Source organism: Besnoitia besnoiti, chromosome I (assembly GCF_002563875.1).
Source record: "Besnoitia besnoiti strain Bb-Ger1 chromosome I, whole genome shotgun sequence".
NCBI lineage: Eukaryota > Apicomplexa > Conoidasida > Eucoccidiorida > Sarcocystidae > Besnoitia > Besnoitia besnoiti.
The window spans coordinates 591,212-608,478 of record NC_042356.1 but is presented as its reverse complement, the minus strand read 5'-3'; the positions used below and the strand labels follow the sequence as shown (position 1 = coordinate 608,478).

Below are 17,267 nucleotides of genomic sequence, written 5' to 3'. Positions count from 1 at the left end.
GATGTGCACCCCACCCAGTGACGGGCTGGCCGGGCTGCTCGCGGCAGCCACAGCCCTGACAGAACGGTACTTCCTCGTAACAGCCCACACGGTGACGACGGAGGAGAAAAGATGGACTTGCCCGGGCTGTGGAAGTAACTGGAGAGGCTTGACGAGAAAACAGATTAACGAAGCCCCCGAGGCAGGTTAAGCATACGCGTTACAGCCGAAATCGAGCAAGAACAGAGAAAACTAGGAAAACGGCCCCATGGAAACGGTCGCGGGTCGGCGAGGGGGAGAACGAGGAGCAGGCGGCGAAGAAAAGTGGGACTCCGATGTCACTACCCTGAAAAAAAGGCGACAAACGCCGGCGTCTGCAGACAGTCAGCGCTCTTACAAGACCTGTTTTGTTTGTGTACGTTGCGGAAGCGGAAACGTTTATGAGGCGACTGGGAGAAAATCTCAGACCCTAAGCATGCTGACGCAGTACCAGGCAGCGCGGTGGAGCTGCTGCAGTCGTAGGGGAAGCAAACGAAGGAGAAACCGGTTTGCTTGGTCCCATTTCTGAAGGGACTTCGGTGTGGGGAAGAGGCAGAGCGTGCTTTATTCCCTATTAATCGCAGAAAATTCCACGAAGTGCACAAAATGAGGGTGATAACCGCATGCGCGATTTGGAGTGTGGCAGTCTCTGGGGGGAAAAACCGAGGCGGGACGGAGGCGACGGAAGCCGAGGGACCGCAGTCGTGAAAGTGGTAATACCAGAAAGCAGTGACCCAACGTTACGCTGCATTCGATCCAAGTCCAAGTCAAGATACAGGTAGATGAATCCTTACAATACACAGAAGCTGAAACGCGGCGTGCACCACAGCAAAAAATGTCGCAATGCACCCTACCCGCCGCGGGCGAAAGAAATCGTTGTGCTACCGGGGCACCGATGTGACCCTGCGGCGCAGTGGGGTTCGCGGGGTAAACATGGTATTTGATTAGCTCAAGACACCAAAAGCAGTCGTCAGCGGAAATCAGCACCTTGTCACGTCTTCCGAGCACTGTCGTTTCCAAGCATTCGGCGCGGCAGGGTCAGCGTTTACCCAAGCCTCGTCCGAACTGACGCACCAGACCGCTCCCACCACTTGAGCAGCACGGCGAACCATTCACTATTCTTTCTGCTCGCTGGTGCGAGCGGCGTGCTGAGCAGATGACAACTATCTCGAGTGGCGGTGTATTTGTGCACTCCCACGAGACGCAGCATAACTCAGCCTCTCTCTCAAAAAAACGCAGCCTTCCGAAGAGATCGTAGAGGCCTGGCGGTGTGCCGCAGGCTGCGCCAGTCGGCATCGCCCGAGTTCAGTTGTACTCCACATCCGCTGCTGGGAAATTGGCTCCGGCGCAGCAGTACGAAAGGAATACAACAGGACATACTTCGCTGGCGGTGATCACAGGCAAGCAAAGACTAAGGCGCGAGAGCCCCGCCAGTGCAGCGGCCAAATGAGTCGCCGATGTCGCTGAGTCCTTCCTTGGTGAAATGCAGTTATGTGTTTCACCAAGATGTTCGGATGGGTCAGCTGTCGCAGTAGAATGCGCGTTCCCTCCTTTCGATTGTATGACTCATCTCGCGCACTTCCCTCTGATGACGTTTCTCTGCGCATTTGAGACTTCGGGAAGCCCAGGGGAGGGTCTGGTGTCTTTCTGAGTCTTCAAATGAAGTATCACCGTAACTATGTCGAGCATGCAAGAGAGCCATCCTGTTCCGTGCTAGGCGGTCGTGCACTTCAATTGCACGCGCATCTATCCCAGCCGTGCTCGGCCAAGCGCTGACCTGTCACAAGCGCCACGGTCGAAAAGGCTACGTTCATGCAAGAAGCTTCAATACCCACGAGTGGAGAGCACTGCTCGTAGCATCCGCGCTCGAGGTACTCAGCTCTTGCCTATCTTGGCAGGTGTCCACCAGCGTGTGTGAGGGCATCGCGACTTGTCGGTGCACACGGGTGTGGCACTATTACGCTGGGAAGTGTACTTTTCCATGGCCGTTGTCTTGCTCGTACGGACGTACATGTGTAGAAACAAGGTCGCGCCGCGGCAAAGGCCGCTGATGTGAGCATTAGTCGCGGCAACGCGTGGAATGGAAGAGGCATGTCCTTAAGTCGGCTTCCGGTAGCCAAAGAGCATTAAACCGCCCAAAGTAGGTCAGCGATCGGTACCCACCCGCCAACAACAGGCAGCTGATGACTCGCGAGTACGGTGCATCTCCCCGCCCTTCCACCGCCCCTCCTGCGAGCCAGCCCTCGTCACGCCAGCCACTATCGACTCTCACCACAGTCATCAAAAACGCCAAACAACCGAGACGACTCCGCAACAAGGGGTGCTGCTCGCGTCCGCGCACAAGAACTTACACGTCGAAGAACAGAAAAAAGGGCTTTGTGTCTGACGCACGAAGTTCACCACCTAAGGCCCACACGAACAGCATCATCGTCAAACACAAGTATATCTGTTATTAGAACACATCGACACGATGGTGTGCACTGTGAGGGATATATAAAGAACTCTGCCTTGACGGCCTCGTTGAGGGTCATGGAAAAAGGCATCACTTGAACACTTGGTGAAATACACCCCTCGGAAGCTGGTAGCTTCCACGTGCATACGTCGACGAATGTCGCGAATGTGCAAAAACGTGCTTTTTACTCCGCAAAGGTGTTGAACACTGTATTAGTTCTTTTTTGACTGCGGCGACTGCGTGACCATTTCTGGTCCCCCATGCTGCTTGCTGGGGCACCGCCCCTTCGACGCGCAGCAAGAGGCATGCGAACTCGCAGAATCCATGCCGTGTATGGCTTTGTGAGATAAGTAATTAGTCGAAATCAGTAAGGCCGAGCCTACAGCGCCAATGAGTGCATGGTCGTGAGCGATCCAGTGCAACCAGTGAGGCAAAGGGATGCTATCGTGGCAATGCGTGACAAAAACAATCGCGAGGCCGACGAGACCCGACACAAGTAGAGCTGTGCGCCTGTGCTGCAGATAGTTCAGCACGAGCGCGACGAATCCCAGAGGCAGCACAACGTACAGCGCTGCCTACAAAGGAAAAGGACACACCAGAGAGACGCAAAAGGGAACAGGTGAACAGCATTCCGCGCCCTGCGGATGAGCAGGTGCACATGCATGCTGATGGGTCATCCTTAATTATGCCAAGGCAGTTCTGGCGAAGAGGCGGCACGCGAGGAAGCATACATCATTCAGCAGAAAAGACCCATCATCCCTTGTGTTTGTTTGCTGGAAGGAGGCAACAGGCTTGGCGTCTACAATAGAAAGTGTATCGATGGCGAACTCCCAAACGCGCACCGGGGGGTCAAAAATGTGAACTGTCTGCGGCCTCAAAAGCCTCACCAGGTGCGAATAGAAATGGAGGTGGTCGTGAGCGCCTTCAGAGTCTCCAAGAAGGCCGACGACGGGCAGTAATGCTGCAAGAGCCGGCAGGACGGTGCAGTCGATTGCGCAGAGCACCGCGGCAAACGAGCTCCAGTCGCTCAGACTCCAGCTGAAAGTTCACAAGCAAGCGTAAGGAGAAGGCACGCAGGGCCAGAACCTTTTGAAATCCGGTATGTACATTCGATATGTCACGATGGCATGATTTTTTTGCTTAACCGGTACGCGTTACTTCGCCTGATGTGCAAGTAGATGGACTAGGAGCAGACAGCTGTAGTAGCCTGAGCATCCTACTCTGTCCTCAGATACAACGGATGACATTCACCTCCTTTTGTGGCGTGAGATATTGAAGCCCTCACCTGCGAATGTTCTTGACAGCACACAGCACCTGATGAGCACACAACAGCAAATACAGGGCAGGTGTGCGCTCGGTGTAGCAACATGCTTCATTTCCTCTTTGAAAATACCTCGATTAATGTACTCTTGGTCTCACTGGACCTAATGCGTGATAGGGCCAAACTACGGGTGTGTTCCATAGAACCGTGCATCAACAAGCTGCAGCTGGGGCTGGATGAGTTGTCCTGACGCAGTGCCCGTGTCATGGGCTCCGGCAGCGCGAAGGCTTTGATGTGGAGTCGAACAAAGAACCTGTTAGCAGTGTCGCCCCCGTGAGAAGAAAAAGTCAGCAGAGCAGCTGTTAAAGCCTGGTAGGTGAAGATGAGACACCATTTTCAGGTAAGCAGATATCCCGCGACACAAGAAAGTGTCCGCCACAGGAAAGGACCTTACTGCCGCCATTATGGAGAAAAAACACACTTTATCCGGTGGTGCTTCTTGCAATATCTTTGCTTCGATGGCGGGCGATATGTATAGACTGCGGAGGCACCAGTCTCAGAACAAGCGAAGACGGCGCAATGCGTCTACCAAGACATTCTGCCTCCCCTAGGGAGACGAAAAGAGAGACAGAGGGCGAATACTGTTTTGCCACACAGCATGGAAGCATTTAAAGGCTGCGGGAAAATATGCATCCTCATTCAGTGGACCGAAGAGAGTAGCGAGGTGCTGACATGTTGAGCATTGTTTGTTGTGCAGTGGTACTGCGTCTCATGCATGTGCATGCAGTGCTATTCTACGGACAGGGATTTCCTGTCTTGTCTCCGTCGTCAAAAGCACGTAATCGCAGTGGCGCAACCTGCATTATCCATTCAGACAGAAAACTTTTTTCTGTAGGCCGCAGAGGGAAGGACCCGAGACAAGTCGCTTGACCGCTTTGTCAGTTCGGAGAGAAGCGGGAACTCAGTTCTTGTGTCTGGCAAATAGGCGACTCTGCTCGTGATACGTCAGTCGGAGTGCCTCTCAATATGTCTTACCTCACTGTCGCCGGCGAGAGCGATGGGCGCCGCAGGCCGCTCGTGTCCCTGACAAAGTTGCTCCACTTAATCTGTTATGAAACAGAAGTTTAAAGGCGAGCTTAATAGAGTGTCTCTCAGCAGTTGGAAACGAGCAATCTGGCCTTCGTTTCGTTCAAACGGGCGGCTACAGGATCTACGAGGGTGGGCATGTGGCACTTCAGAGGGTAGTTCTACGGTAAAAAGGAACAACGCTGGCTTTCTGAAGACAGCAAGTCGTGGCACGCTGTCCCTCGCGTCAAATGCGACACAGGCGCATGGGACCCACGTATCGCCACCGGCACGACCGATGCCTCGGTACTACCCAGCGGGGATGTGCTGACCCCCTCGTGAGTGCCAACAAATAGTCGACGCGAAAGACTGGTTCCTCATAACTCCGTGAAGGTACCGGCGTTGCACAAGGCAGGGGTCATGCGCCGTGTCACCGTCTGCATAGAGCACAGAGTTTCGCTTGCATCGCGCGATCCCGGCAAAAATGCGAGCTCTTGCCGGGGTTTTCTGTGAGGCGACGTATTCGGCTTTCAAAAAGTTCGCTGCTCGCCAAACGTTGTCATCTCAGTGTGAACTGTGGAAAAGTTCTGACGCTACATTCGTACACGATTTGAAGGAGGACGGTATCCGTAGTGCGTCGAGGGCGGAAGTTGCGGACGTGCGTCGGAACAGTTGGAACGCATTCAGTTCGCCGTGTCCTCCACTAAAGCTTCTTCGCCTGTTTGAAACTGTTCAAATACCTCGTGTTGCAGACATGCCTCCGAGATGTTCCCCTGCCTGGGCAAGCCACCGAATCACATCGCAGAAAAGAGACAAATGCAAGCTTTTTGGAATTGCTACAAGGGAGCCACCGCTTATCGCACTATGCCGGCTATATCCCATGAAAGTGTAGAGCGGTACATCACAGGACCGGTACCCACCAATGACCCTGAGCCAAGGGTTATCTTTCCACTGTGTTCAACTTCTTGAATACATCTCCACGCGTCGCCAATAGAGAGATCAAGTACCCGTGAACGAGGCATTGTTTTAACCATCTCGGAGTATTCACTGCAGCGTGGCTGAAAGGGACTGTACGTGTATGTACAGTACATCTTTCGAACGGGGGCTGTTCTCACGCCGACGCGCTCCACACCGTTACGGAACTCCGCTTCCTTTGGGGTCATTGCTGCAGCACCGACGGAGCTGACAGCAGTTCACCAATGGTGCATAGTCGAAATTTCAATCCCCTTGTGGGGATATTTTGCATGGCCGTTGCCGTCGCCCGTGCAACAGCGGCAAAGTCGCTCGTCGACCAGCCGCTTAGTGACTTAAGCTTGGACGCCGCCACTGGCAGCCTTCTCAACTCATTCAACCGTCTTCTCGAGGATCAGACGAAAGCAACCAATCAGTCAGAGTTTACTCGGCAGCTCTCGGATGCGGCTTTGCGTATAATATACAATGTTTCTCCGTCGTGTGAGTTGCGACATCCGACTTTTCGCCCCAAATATTGGACTCTGGTGCTGAACTAGTAATCAGCACCAAGGTTGAAGCCCAAACTGAGGCAGCTGCTAGAACGATATTCCTCCCCAATCCCGACGGTGAAGGCTGTTTGGCTCGAGACTATTCGTCAATGTGTAAGCGGATCCCATGAGATGTAATGGATCGCGTACCATACACGTCACTTCCTTTTAGGCCCAGAAGATTTTTATGATGTTGGGGACGGGAAAATATGCAAGGCAAGCATCTCGTAGCAGAGTGCTCTTCCAGAAGAACTGAGCTTCCGAAAGTTCCTTCAGGCGCTACCGCGATACGGAGGCAAGTCTTAAGGAACACCTAGGAAAAAACGAAACTCGTTGAAGCTGTACTCAGGCAACTGTGACAAGACACAAGATCTGTCAAGTGAGCTGAGCCGGCGTTTGTTTTTTTCTTTGGTGGACCACTCGATGATGAGAATGATAAAAACACTCCGCAGATACCACCCCTGTGGACAAGAGAGCATTTGCTTCGCGATGTGGAACGAACTGTACGTAGTGTCGTATGTGGCATCCGCTGAAGCAGTCCCTACGCGGTGGGATCTCAGGGCCTTGCCGCGAGGCTTGTCCTCAAGAATACAGGTCCGGTATTTTCGCCGTAATTGACTGGAGGACTAAGATGTATTTTGTGAAGTTTCCTGTGCCCTTCGGGATGGACAGATGTGGATGGTTTGTGCTCAGCGCCTCCCACGTACAAAGGAAAGTAAGCCGTTACTGGCGCGCGAAGCGGCCATTCGCGAAGTGCAGTGGCTTCCATAGCTGTGTTCGCCAAAAAGACTTTCGACGATACGAAGAAGCTTCAAGAAAAAACTGGTGAGTTACCAGCGCGCATCAACAATTTTAGGCGAGCCCCACGAGATTTCAGGTCCCAGGTGGGTGGAGCCACGTGGGTTCCCGTAGTCAGTCAGGAGCTTGTGCGTCCAGGAGTGCTCGGCTCCATGGCCATGCAAAGCATCGGGCCATGATTTTGACGCGCAGCTGTGTCCTGATGGGTGGACTGAGAAAGGTACCGCGTTTAGGGGTTGCAAGCACGACATGCAACACTTCAGTTCCGCACCTGGTACAGCGGACGGGGTAACATGCGAGGCGCCGCCTTCTTACGTTGGGCCATGTGGAACCGCCCAGGAAATTGGTGAGATGCTAGTGAGCAGAAGTCAGAGGCCGAACGTGATTGGCTTTCCGACGCAGGTGCTATGACAAGAGAGAGAAAGGCAGCTTTCGCGAGCTTGTGCCGGGTGTCATGGCCGGCAACAGCGAAGTTTGAGTACGATTTCAGTCGGCTCTGTCCATTAGGGTGGGCACTTGCTTCTCGGGCGGTAAGACGGTGGTCAGCACGTGTGCATGCGTGCAGTTACAAACTCTTGCCGGTCATCAGGGCTTTGAGTGCCACGCACCCAAAGCTTACAGCGGCCCGTGCCACAGAGTGCAATCGTTTGAACACTTTTCGAACGATCATAAGCACGCCTACGTACGTCTGTGGCCTTTCGGAGATACGCTTGCGCTGTAACATGCTCCGGCGATCAGAGCCTTCGCTGCGGAGTTAAGTGGCCCCGGCAGGATTTGGTAATGCGAAACTATAGAGCCCCATGCCCCGTCGGCTGGGACTTGGAGTCTCACGAAACGGGGGTCTGCCGTGCTCCCGACAACTACGATGGTCGTTGCGACCCGCGAACCAGCTTCAGTGGCTACAGCTCAGACATGAAAAATGCGTGGGAGCACGCATGCAAGGTCGGAACGCTTTTGAATTTGAGCGAAGAACGTTCACGGCTTCCGCAGGCTTACTTTCCCGTTTCTGCCCTTGAAGCGGCTTCCAAACTCACGGAGTTACTCCAACTTAGGACTGCTCCACCTATTAAGGGAACCGGACCTATTGGGGCCTCGGGCACAAAATACTCGGGGGCGGTACTGGAAGCAAACGGCACAATTTATCTTCCGTCAAGACGCTACCAGTCAGCCTACCAAGAAGAAATACAGCCGAAGACTCCAGACACGTCCGCAGCCGAGGCGAAACTCCTGGAAGAGTATATTGCCAGACTGGTTAAGATCAAAGCGGAAACGACCGATTCACGTTTGCAGACAGCTATACAGGTGGGGGCTACATACGGTGCAGCCTTCCGACCTTCGAGAAACACTGCATCATGCAGGATGCTATCGAGGTGTTGTCCGCACAAGGCGGCGCGACTGACATTTTGTACCCCTAATTCACTTCATTTCACCGTGGCATGGCACTTTTTTTTATTCCGGCAAGCGGCGAGTCTCATCATGGGCGAAACGCGGCTGTGGTCAAGCGGACAGATACCCTTCGCTTCCTGTGGCTATTCATCAAAGGGGCTGACGTGATCCCTACCAACCTCAGAACCGAGAAAGAATATTCTTTGCGACAATGGAATGGAACTTCTCGAGCATCCGTGCTTACGGAACTCTGTTGCGCGACCGTACATGTAGCGACGTGGGCCGTCCCTCCCGCCCGTTGTTAAGGATGGTCTCAACACAACCAAGCTCCTCCAGGTGCCTTGGTCTCTACAAAAAGCTACGTAGTGGGTTCTTTAGTGCCAGGGGGAATGGAAGCCTCTCGCACGTGTTAGAGACTCTCGGATGTTCAGTGTGTCCAATAGCTTCTTGCGAAGGCGAAAAACTCAAACATGCCCCGACCGAAAGGCCGGAAAGGCAACCACGAGCAGTCTGCCGTCACCCTTGTGCAGGGTATCGACGCCTATAAACGTGCCAGTTAGACATGGATGCCAGACAGCAAGCCAAAGGCGGCATGTATCGTGAACTTCTGGAAGGGCGATAACACTCTTTGTGAAGTTGCACAGCGCTTCTGTCCGTGCTGTAGCCTGTGGTCCCATTTGAAAGAGGGCGTACGCGCCTGTGATGGCGAGTCCGTCCGACTTGAGAGATCGCCACCTCACTGTAAAGTACAAACAACTGGAGATCCTGACCTAAAATGCCAAACGGTTGTGCTCTCGAAACGTTGCACTTGCAAACACCGCTCTGCTGCCCCACCCTCAAGCCATTTGTGTTATCATCTCGGGTTGACGTGGTACGAGCCATATCGCGACGGACCGCAAGGCATTGTCCTCTACGTTCTGGACGCTTCCTCATTTCTGTCGTACATACTTATCAAAAGCCGAGAGAGCGTTGGTGCCAGCCGTTTGCTCGGATACAACACTGTGTCTGTTTTCTTCCAAGAAGGTGCCACTTGGAATGACCGCTATGTCCTTCACTCCAGCTTGCATGTCGTAACCTCATAGTTCACTCGCTGGCCGGCCCCGCAGAACGTATAGTGAGTTGTCCGGTGACGGCTTACTAAATGCTGCCGTGCTCGCCTCTGTCATTCGCACGGACGGTGGGGATGAAACAGCTTCACCGTTTCTTTTCCCAACAGGTCTCCGTTTGCTAGAAGAGCCTTGCATATAGCTAAGTCAAGCCCACGACCACATGGCACGCGCTCGAAGCCCAACAGCGTCCGTGTCCGGCCGAGTTCAAGAGGCCATCGAAGTACTGTCCGCGTTCGCTCAGACTCAAACCGAAGCTGGTGAGAGGAGCGAGTGTGCCGCCTTCCTTAGTTATGAATCATTGCGTAATGCAGTATGGCAATCCCTGCCGTCCATGCACAGGACAGGACTAGTATCCGCAACTAACAGTGGTAACAACGTGCACTCATCAACCTAACGTCTCTGCTGTAAAAACCGGCCACCCCACAACCTTAATCACCGCTTCGAAATGACTCTTTGAGAGAAATGCCTGCCAATTATCGACACCTGCAGTGTGCGACTACTAGTAGGGTCTCCGCGGCCTTTGCTGCGAGCACCCCTGCCTTCAGTCACAGGTGGCAAGCGGTTCAGTTGGTTCGGTTGACTATTGCAGCTCGCGTTGGCTCTGGTGGACAGAGGCAACCAGAGGCAAACTTGGAGTCCCCTTACTCTCACGAACGTCTATTTGCCGAAGCTCGGTGTCGCCTCGATCCTATGCATTTCCGACGCCACTACTTGAACGACGCGGCGCACGACCGGCCAGACGACGGCGTCGAGGTGAGCCACAAGGCGGTGTCCTCTGCATCACCAAGCTGCCATGTTGTATCGCTTTTCTCCCATTCGAGCAAAGAAAGTCGCGCGGAGACAAGGGGCCAGACAGATAGGGGTCGCGCGCATGTGGGGACTGGGAAGAAGCACAGTACGGCTCGCAACGCCCTCGAGGGATGTTGCCCCTATCTTTCAGAGTCGTACGCAACGTGGAAAAACTAGCACGCGCTGAATGTCTCGCCCTTGCCGTCTTGCTCGCAGCGGCATATACAGTGAAAAATAGAGGAGCAATCCTCATCCAGGTCGGCGTGCTTGCCTTGCGGTCCATTCGCTCGCGCGCCGCAAGCGGATTGCCCTGTTCGTCGCTTTCGCAATGCGGGCGGTCTGTCCGCACTGCACTTTTCCAAGGGTGTAACGGGCGATCAGCCACATCGCTGCAGCGCGAGCTCCTCCCCACCTGTCGGCCGCCGCAGCCCCACATCCTCCATGAGAACGTAGATGGTCTGCATCATCCTTGTACACTTTGCAACGAAAAAAGTCGACTGCACGCATATTGGCCTCGAGTTTATCTGTTTTCTCCGACGTTACCCTCGGGTTATCAAATCAGGCTGCGGGCACCATCCCCTCTCGCCCTCCCACTCTACCGGCAGGTGCATGTGGAGATCTCAAGTTGCTAATATCCAGTTTGGTCGCATATTTGGTCGCATATTTCTCTTCTAATCGGAGTGCTCTTTGTGTCTGTAGAGGGGATTGTTTTTTCCCCGTGAAACGGGAACCAGCGTTAGAGGCGAAGACCTGGAAGTACCACCGTTTCTGTCTTCGACGATTCTGCTTCCGGCGACGTCATCCTGTTGTGTCTTCTTTGCCAGTCCACAGTGATGGCATCTGTTGAGGATCTGCTTTTTTGGTGCTGATTTTTGCTCCGAAATGACTTCTGTAACTTTCCTCGACGTTCCTTCACGCTATTCCCACGTGAAGGCGGCCGTTCCCTTCTCGCCCCGTGTGGTTCGCTCCCGACCGCCCTAGCATCTGCTTATTGCCGTAGTATGTCCGTCGTATTCCGGCATCCGATTTCGTTGTTGCATCGATAATTTTGGGAATTCTGAAGGGGAAGCTGGTTTATGTGGGTGCTTCTGTGGTAAATTCGTGAGGTGTGGCGCATGGGTGCGTGCCAGCCGCTTTGTGGTCAGAAGGGCCTTCACAGCCCATTATCATTCGAACAAGCGGTGAGCACATCATAGCGTTGCGTCTGAGTTCACGCGGGTATTTTTCCACCGCTGCTCGACACAGGGCCGCCGAGGTGGGCGCAGCCGGTCGGATCTGTGCTGACTTTCGGTTTTTTGCGGTGACCGTGTCAATGAGCCCGTGACGGGACTTGCAGGGCTCGTCGTTCAAAGGCAGAGGTCGTCCCGTGCGTCTTTTTGTCTTCATCTGCAAGCAGAGGCATCATGGCGTGTTGCTGAGTTGCCGTCCGTGTGCTTCAGACCCCTCACGAATCGATTCTTCCGTTTCACGCGAAGTTTTTTCGGAGAGGAGTATCACGGGCCGGGGGGCGCAGAGAGTCGCGCTCCCTCCCCTCTCTCTTTGACTGCCTTTCGTGGCTCCTTACAGCGCGACGAGACGCGTTTTCTGCTGTCTACGTTGCGTCTAGGCGTACGGTGTTGCCGGTGTTCTTGATCTCTTCTGGCGCTGCCCGCATCCTCGTGTCCTCCGTCCGGACAGCAGCATCCACCTTCTTGTTCCGACACCGGGCGAAGGGCGTGCTTGCCCCCGGTGTCTCCTTTTCGCTGGTTCGCATAGCGCTCGCGTGCTCCCTGCCACCCGGCGGCGGCGCGGGATTCTGCTCCGTCGTGAATGCGCAGCTTCCTCCGCGGTCGGGGGCGTCTGTCTTCCGCGCCGACCCGCCTGTGCCCTGCGCCTCAGGCCTGACGGCGCGACCGCGAGGCCGACTGCCGGAGAGACTCTCTGGCGGTCGCGCAGTCTCCTCTCTCCTGTGCAGCGCCTTTTGCTTCGTCTGCAGAGGGGGCCCACGTGGCGGCGCGCGCTTTCCAGGCGCAGCTTGCCGCGACGTGTGACGACGCCCCCTGCAGAGGCGCCGCATTGCGGTCTTTGGCCGAGGAAGGTGGAGCGCGCGAGCTCCGCGAACCGTCCACCCCTCCCAACCGCTTTCACCGCCCTCTTCTCCCCCTTGCCGCCTGTGGAAGGCGCCGCAGTTGTCGACTCGCGACAACGCGGAGAGTCCGCCACAGCCTTCGGCAAGATTGCTTCACAGCGTACGCCGCGGCGCAGACGCGCGCCACGGCCCGAATTCGAGCCTCTTGAAGCGAACGCAGAATCCGTCTCTCCAGGCGTGTTTTCCGAAGTCGAAAGACTTCTCTAGACGGCGTCGAGGATCCACACAGGCGAGTTGGCGCTTTCGTTCTTGCTTGACGCGCAAGCAAGCCCCGGTCCCCGAGGCCCGAAGTTCCTTCGGTGACTACAGCAAAGCAGTTATCTGCGGCTTTCCCGAATCGCCGTCCCTTCGGATCTGCACTTGTTCCTCCGCGCCTCAAGCGTGCGAGAGCTGCGTTGCGACGCAGGAACGCTGCATGCCTTGCGCTCCCCTACTTCCTTCGTCCGTGGACTGCGGGGGCACTTCTAGGGAGTTTGACTGGGAGAGACGAATGACAGTCTTTTCGGCTCCGGCGGTCATCTTCTTGTGCGCTCGAGCAGAGACCTCAAGTTTTTCCTCTGAGTCTGTGCCGCGGAAGGAGCCAGACGGCGTGCGGATGCCCTGATTCCTTCGCGCGTGTGGCTCTTGTGATCTGTTGACGGACTGTGCTTTGCTGTGTCTGAGCGAGATGGGGCGTGAACTGGAGACTTCATCTCGCTCTGGCCTCGGAGAAGACGAGGCGGGAGCTCGTCGTGTAGGGAGGGGGCCCACGGAGTCACCGAATTCGCCACGACGCACCCAAGTTTGCCCGGCGTCCCGCCAGATGTCAGCGGCGCGAGCTCTTCCCGAGTCCTGCTCTGCGTCCTCGGCCCACGCGACCTCCACGCCGGCGACCTCACGCACGCTTGTGGGCGCTCACCGCGCGGCGGGGTGCGGGCTGCCGCAGGGCTTCTGTAACGAGCAGTCTCGGGGGGTTTTGGGGGGTGTTCAGTCGGGAGGAGCGGTTGCTCTCTCGGCAGAGCCCCTCTGTGCAGAGGAGCCGCCTTGTTCACCTAAGTGCGGCGACGACGGCCGGTTGCTGCTGGGGCGCGGCGCCTCCCCGTGCAGGTTGCGCCGAATTGAGACACACGAGTTGCAATCGTTCCTTCGTCTTGCCCGCGGAGGCCCTGCTACCTCCACTTTCTCGCTGCTTTCCAGCGAAGTCTCCACCTGTGGGGACGAAGGCCAGCGCGGCGCGACCCGACGCAGCGGCGGCGCACCCGGACGCAACGGCGGCGCAGGATCTTCGCTGTTTGCTTGCCAGCCGCGGTTTTCAAGTCTGTCCGGGGCTGCAAACGGCTGCGGCGGGCAGGAGGGCGCGGACGAAGTGGATCCCAGTGGGGCGCTGACAGAGCGAGACGCGGCGGGGGTCCCGCCGTACATGCACATCGACCCGTTTCCGGTCGCTAGCGAAGAACGCTTTCCGGAAGGAGAGAGTCCTGCCGCGAAAACGGTCTGCGGCGGCGGCAACCAGGCGACGCCCTTTTCGCTGCCCAAGGAGGTGATCGTTGCCATCTATATGGTCTACGCCTTCCTCACGGGCTGCGTCTACTTTGGCTGGCCTTCGCTGGCCTACATGCTTTTTCAGTCCGGCGCCTACAGCTGGCTCTGTGAGGTGGACGAGAACGGCAACTACGTGAACGACCTCCGCGGGAGCGCGGGGGCGGAAGGCGACGACGAAACCAAGTACTACATCTGCGACAACCAGGACGCAGCCGTGTCGCCGCTGTTCACGATTTGCTACGTCACCCAGACGCTGATGAGCATTGTTTCCGGCACGCTTCTGGACCATGTGAGTCCGAAGAAGACTGCCATGTTGGGACAGTTGCTGAACGCAGCGGGCTGGCTGCTGCTCGCGCTGAGCTCGAAGGAGTTTCCTGCCTACGCCGCCGGCATGGTGTTCATTGGCTTGGGCACCGACACGGGCTATCTTCCGACGCTTCTTGTTGCGACTTTGTTCCCGGGGAAGCGCGCAACTGTCATCACTCTGTTGGGCACAGCCAACACGTCCAGCTTCGCCGTGCCTCTGATTCTCGCCAAGTTGTGGGGAAACGTGCTGCCCTCGTGGACGTTCTCGCAAATCTGCGTCTTGTACCTCTTCGCGGGTCCCATCTGCTGCTTCTTGCTGGCTGCACTCTTCATCCCGTGGGTCGCGTACGGCAAAGCGCCCGCCGCTGCGAAGCCCGTGCTGCCTCCGCCGTCCGCGGTTACGCCCAACGGACATGACAGCAAGAGGCCCAAGTACCGCGTGCAGCCTGGAAAAAGCACCTCGATGTGCTCGTTTCTCGACGAAGCTCGTCAGGCGGGATCCGAGATCGACGCCGAGGCAGGTGTCTGGAGACAGGAGGGGGGGACGGGTGGCGTCGCGTCAAGCAGTCTGCAAGTCGACAGGGAGGACGCCGAGGCCGAATCGCTTGGCCATAGGCTGCCGCGGCCCTTTCGCTTCCGCTCTCGCAAACGCCGAACGCAGGAGGAGGGCTGCAGCCGCGAGCGGGCTCGCGTCGTGGCGGACGAAGCAGCCGCCGCGGAGGAGGCAGTGGGGGACTTAGCCGCGACGCGCGGAGACTTGGGCGAGGCCGGTGGCATGAGACAAGGCAGACGCGAAGAGGAGAGCGAGTGCGCGACCTGCGAGGACGCTGTGAGCGCGGCGCGGTCGGCGGAGTCCGACAAGGAGGGCGGGCCCGAGTCCGACGCGTGCTCGCTGGGGTGTCTCCGCGCCCAGGAGACGAGCCGAAAGACTGCGCGTCCCAGCTGCGACTTTCATTTGTCCTCCCAAACTTGCTGCGCGGAGAGAGTCCGCAGCCATCACGACGACTCGGCAGACCGGGACGAAGTGCCGTCCATTACGCGGAGCTGCTGGCCGTGTACGTTCTGCCGACGCAGAAACCGAGAGGCACAGCCTTTTAGATTCGAACGAGACGGCGCGCCATGTTTGGACCATGACAGGGAAGGGAACGGGGAAGAGCTTTCGTTTTTATCGCAACTGTGTTCGTCGCACTTTCTGTGCATTGCGCTGTACTGGAGTTGCCAGGCCGTGGCGACCTCTTTCCTGCAGACAGCGGCCTCGCGGCTGTTCCCGACGCGCATTGTAGATTTCATGGATTTCGCCTTGTCCTTCAGTTTCATCCCTTGTGTCCTTCTCGGGAAAACGATCGATGTCCTGGGGCCTTTTCCCGTGCTTATTTTCATCAACACGGCCGGCGCCGTTGCGTACTTCTTCTCCATCTTTGGCATGTTGTTCGCCCACGGCGGCGCGAGCACGCTGCAGTACATCGCCGTCATCTGCTTTTGCATGTACGTCTCCATTGACTCGGAGCAAGTTTTCTGCTACGTCGAGAACACATTTTCTTCTCGCCACTTCGGCAAGCTTTCCGGTCTCGCCTTGACCGTGGGAGGCGTCATTTCGCTCGGCTCCATCCCTCTCTACGAGACCGTGACGATTCGCATGCTGAAGGGGAACCCGCTGCCAGCTGCGTGGTCGATCGCCGCCGTCCTCGCGGTCGTCTACGTGATGCTTGGATGCATGTGGTTCGTCCGGAGGAGGAATCCGCGTCCTTTCCACCCTCGCGACCAGGCCGAGTGCGAGGCACTCCCCACGGCGGTGGATGCGGACTGTGTGAAGGGCACCCCGCCGCCGCGGTCTTTTTTGGCGCTCTGCGGCCAAAAACTCGCCAACAAGTGGTCCAGCCGCGCAGGGGTTTCAAAGGGAGACGCGGTTCAAACGAGTAGATGCGGGCGTGATCTAGAAGAAGGATCAGCGGCGGAGCAGGCGAACTGAGCGTCTGCACGAGTTCGCTCGCTCGAAGCGCAGGGATCTGTGAACTGACGGGGAGAAGAGGGGAGACAGTGCGGAGACGCAGGACCACTTTCAGTTCGCGGCGTCAAGGCAGTCGAGAGCCCATCCTTGTAGTATCGAAACGCGACGCGCGCGTTTCCGGCGAAAGAGAGGAAACACAGGGAAACGAACACCTGAACAGAGAGCAGAGAGCCAAGAAAAGCGTCACAGTGAGGAGACTGGAAGAGAAGGAACGGTCAGGACTTGCGCCAGCGAGGCGGTCGAGGCGGAACGCCAAGGCCGGAGGATATGGGGAGCGGAACGTAAGAGAAGCATTCGACGACGATGGAATCAAGTCGATCTCGCGGTCGCGTGGAAACGAAAAGAAGAACAGAGCACAGACAGATCGGATGGTGAGAGGTGGTCTGCTGCGTCGGCCGCGCTCTCAGTGGCGTCACAGCCGCGAGAAAGCAGATTAACATGCTGGAAATAGTTCAGGGTGGCTGTATAGGCATACATATATACATAGTATTGAGTATAAGAATATGCAGATACCTCGTGGTGCATGCCGCTGTTCAAGATTGAGGTCAACCCATTTCATCCGTTTATGCATCCTTCCCGATCTGAATTGTTCTTCCGTCGACCTTGTTTTTCCATGCTGCTTTTCTACTGCGAAGATTATCGCGCTTCTTTCCAGATGCAGAACGGCGGCGGAGCGAGAAATTTTGTTTTGCAAGCTGTTTCTTTGCTTGCCTTCTCCCAGCCGCCATTCTGTCCTCAGTTGTCGCTGTGGTAGCGGGTGTAGAATTGTTTCGTGTTGTGTGCATGTAGGGCGCAAATGAAAGAGTGTTCGAGTGGCAACAGAAGCCGAAACGGAGATCCGCTGCACATCGATATTGTCGCGTGCGCCTTTGTTTTGCATTTTCTTGAGTGATGGTCCACCAACTGAAGTTACTCCCGCATTCGTTA

The 17,267-nt window shown here is 56.4% G+C and overlaps 5 protein-coding genes across 5 annotated transcripts; 3 read left to right on the top strand and 2 right to left on the bottom strand.

Moving 5' to 3' along the window:
* Positions 1-2,682: 2,682 nt before the first annotated feature.
* Positions 2,683-4,194, bottom strand: BESB_000910 (uncharacterized protein; the record flags this gene model as incomplete). The annotated part of the gene is made up of 4 exons (XM_029358846.1): positions 2,683-3,045; positions 3,358-3,508; positions 3,756-3,784; positions 4,186-4,194. 4 exons carry the CDS (start codon positions 4,192-4,194, stop codon positions 2,683-2,685), a joined length of 552 nt encoding a protein of 183 aa, XP_029221758.1.
* Positions 4,195-5,995: 1,801 nt separating this feature from the next.
* On the top strand, positions 5,996-7,124 carry BESB_000900 (cpw-wpc domain-containing protein; the record flags this gene model as incomplete). The annotated part of the gene is made up of 6 exons (XM_029358845.1): positions 5,996-6,248; positions 6,305-6,409; positions 6,468-6,522; positions 6,613-6,674; positions 6,748-6,798; positions 7,012-7,124. 6 exons carry the CDS (start codon positions 5,996-5,998, stop codon positions 7,122-7,124), a joined length of 639 nt encoding a protein of 212 aa, XP_029221757.1.
* A 749-nt stretch (positions 7,125-7,873) lies between these two features.
* On the top strand, positions 7,874-9,039 carry BESB_000890 (Pb-fam-5 protein; the record flags this gene model as incomplete). The annotated part of the gene is made up of 2 exons (XM_029358844.1): positions 7,874-8,395; positions 8,935-9,039. The coding sequence occupies 2 exons, from the start codon at positions 7,874-7,876 to the stop codon at positions 9,037-9,039; spliced, it is 627 nt and encodes a 208-aa protein (XP_029221756.1).
* A 2,929-nt stretch (positions 9,040-11,968) lies between these two features.
* On the bottom strand, positions 11,969-12,433 carry BESB_000880 (uncharacterized protein; the record flags this gene model as incomplete). The annotated part of the gene is made up of 1 exon (XM_029358843.1): positions 11,969-12,433. The coding sequence occupies one exon, from the start codon at positions 12,431-12,433 to the stop codon at positions 11,969-11,971; it is 465 nt and encodes a 154-aa protein (XP_029221755.1).
* Positions 12,434-13,307: 874 nt separating this feature from the next.
* Positions 13,308-16,301, top strand: BESB_000870 (transporter, major facilitator family protein; the record flags this gene model as incomplete). The annotated part of the gene is made up of 1 exon (XM_029358842.1): positions 13,308-16,301. The coding sequence occupies one exon, from the start codon at positions 13,308-13,310 to the stop codon at positions 16,299-16,301; it is 2,994 nt and encodes a 997-aa protein (XP_029221754.1).
* Between the last annotated feature and the right edge of the window lie 966 nt (positions 16,302-17,267).